Below are 1622 nucleotides of genomic sequence, written 5' to 3' on the forward strand. Positions count from 1 at the left end.
CACACACACACACACACACACTCTTACCTCCATCTTGTCCATCATGTCAAAGAAATGAGCCGACTGCAGAAACACAAACGGGGTCAAAGCTGTTTATTTGTGTCTGTTGGATCATTTACACTTAAAAGTTCATTTCTGAGGATTTTTCTGGTTTGTTTGAACCTGCTGAGGTTCCTGTTCAGCTCCATGTGGCCTGAATGACCTAACAGTTCATAAGTTTGTGGAAATATTGGCTCTGTGCACCCCACAGTGGATCCATCCAGGTGTGACTGGCCTTCAGCTTTAATTTGAAGCATTTAATTAAAGTGTTGCATTGACGGTTGAAGGCAGGCAGGTAAAACATCATCAGAGTGCTGAACTTGTTGCTGTTCACTGAAATTCCTCATATGACCTCCAAAGAGGGTAAAGAGATTAGCTCTTATCTGTCAGCACTCTTCCTGAGGGCTGTGTGTAACACTCCCACAGATGTGTCAGATCCATGCTGATGGAAAACAGCTTCACCCGTCTGACCAGGTCAGGAAGACTCAGGTCAGACAGAAGGTGCAAACCTCTGGTTACACTCAGGAACATCTGCACAGGTCTGAAAGATGAAACCAGGATGAAGCTGGAGCAGACTGATGAGGAGAAAAGATCCCATCATCTGTCTGTCGAGCCTGTACGGCTGCAGAGGGCTGGTGTTCCTGGGTGAAGCGGGCTGTAGCCTCTGCTCCGTCACACGGAGCGTCACAGCGCAGATGGAGGCTGAGAAGCTTCTCAGGAGTTTCTCACCATAAAGAAAAGAGCTGATCTCAGGTCAGCAGCTTTTCTGTGATTAAAGTGAGGCCAACCCTCCAGCACAGCAGCTCTCACTGCCATCTTTAGACCTTTCGCTGCTCATCTCCACCCACTCCACCCTGCCTGCTCTGCCTTCTCCGCTTCTCTTCACTGTGGTGGTGCACAGAGGCAACATTACAAGGACCTGCTGTCGTGGTGAGACGGTGACTCCGTCTGAACAAAAGTTGTTAAAAACATAAATAAACAAAAACAATGTTTCTGATTCCTGCAGCTCATTAAAACTGAAAGCGATGTGAAAGCAAAGTTCATGAAATGTGCAGATGAAAATAAATGGCTTGTTACCTTCATGGTGGGGGGTGCGGTGCGGGGCGGAGAGGGGGGGGCGTCAGCCACAGGAACATTGGAGATGGCGAGGAGCTCCTGTTTGCTGAAACACAGGAAGAAGCACGAGTGAGCCGACCCGGCGGCGCCGTCGTCAGAGCACGCCAGCGTCACAATAAAGTTTCTATTCAAGACAAACGGAGCTGTGATTGGTCCAGCAGCCACACCACCCAACAGGTGAGAGGAAAGGTGAGAAATGTGTTCGCTGTTAGGAAAACCTTCAAGCTTCATCGCGGCGGCAGAAGGCTGAGCGGTAACTCCTTTGCTCTCACCCAAAAGGCTTCTTCAGCTCTAAAAGTCTTAAGCCATCAGTGGGAGCAGGTCACCATGTGATCACTGGTCACACGGGTCACAGTGTGGGTGGGCTTAAATCACCTGGAATGACCTCAGGACTTCGTTATTTATATTTATTACTTATAGTTAAAAGTCACTGATGCTCCTGTTTGGTGTCCAGCAGCCTCACCTGT

General features: G+C 48.8%; 1 protein-coding gene across 2 annotated transcripts in view; it reads right to left on the reverse strand.

The window, feature by feature from the left end:
• The window catches only part of rap1gap2b (RAP1 GTPase activating protein 2b), a 57654-nt gene that overhangs the window by 13662 nt on the left and 42370 nt on the right, over positions 1–1622 (reverse strand). For both annotated transcript variants that reach the window (XM_013915195.1, XM_005750253.1), the window contains exons 3-4: positions 1117–1201; positions 28–63 (exon numbers count right to left, since the gene is read on the reverse strand). In XM_013915195.1, the coding sequence (XP_013770649.1) occupies positions 28–63; positions 1117–1201 (121 nt within the window). The remainder of the gene's footprint in view (positions 1–27; positions 64–1116; positions 1202–1622) is intronic.

The sequence above is a fragment of the Pundamilia nyererei genome, unplaced genomic scaffold (assembly GCF_000239375.1).
Source record: "Pundamilia nyererei isolate P.nyererei 1_Seehausen unplaced genomic scaffold, PunNye1.0 scaffold00266, whole genome shotgun sequence".
Classification (NCBI taxonomy): Eukaryota; Metazoa; Chordata; class Actinopteri; order Cichliformes; family Cichlidae; genus Pundamilia; species Pundamilia nyererei.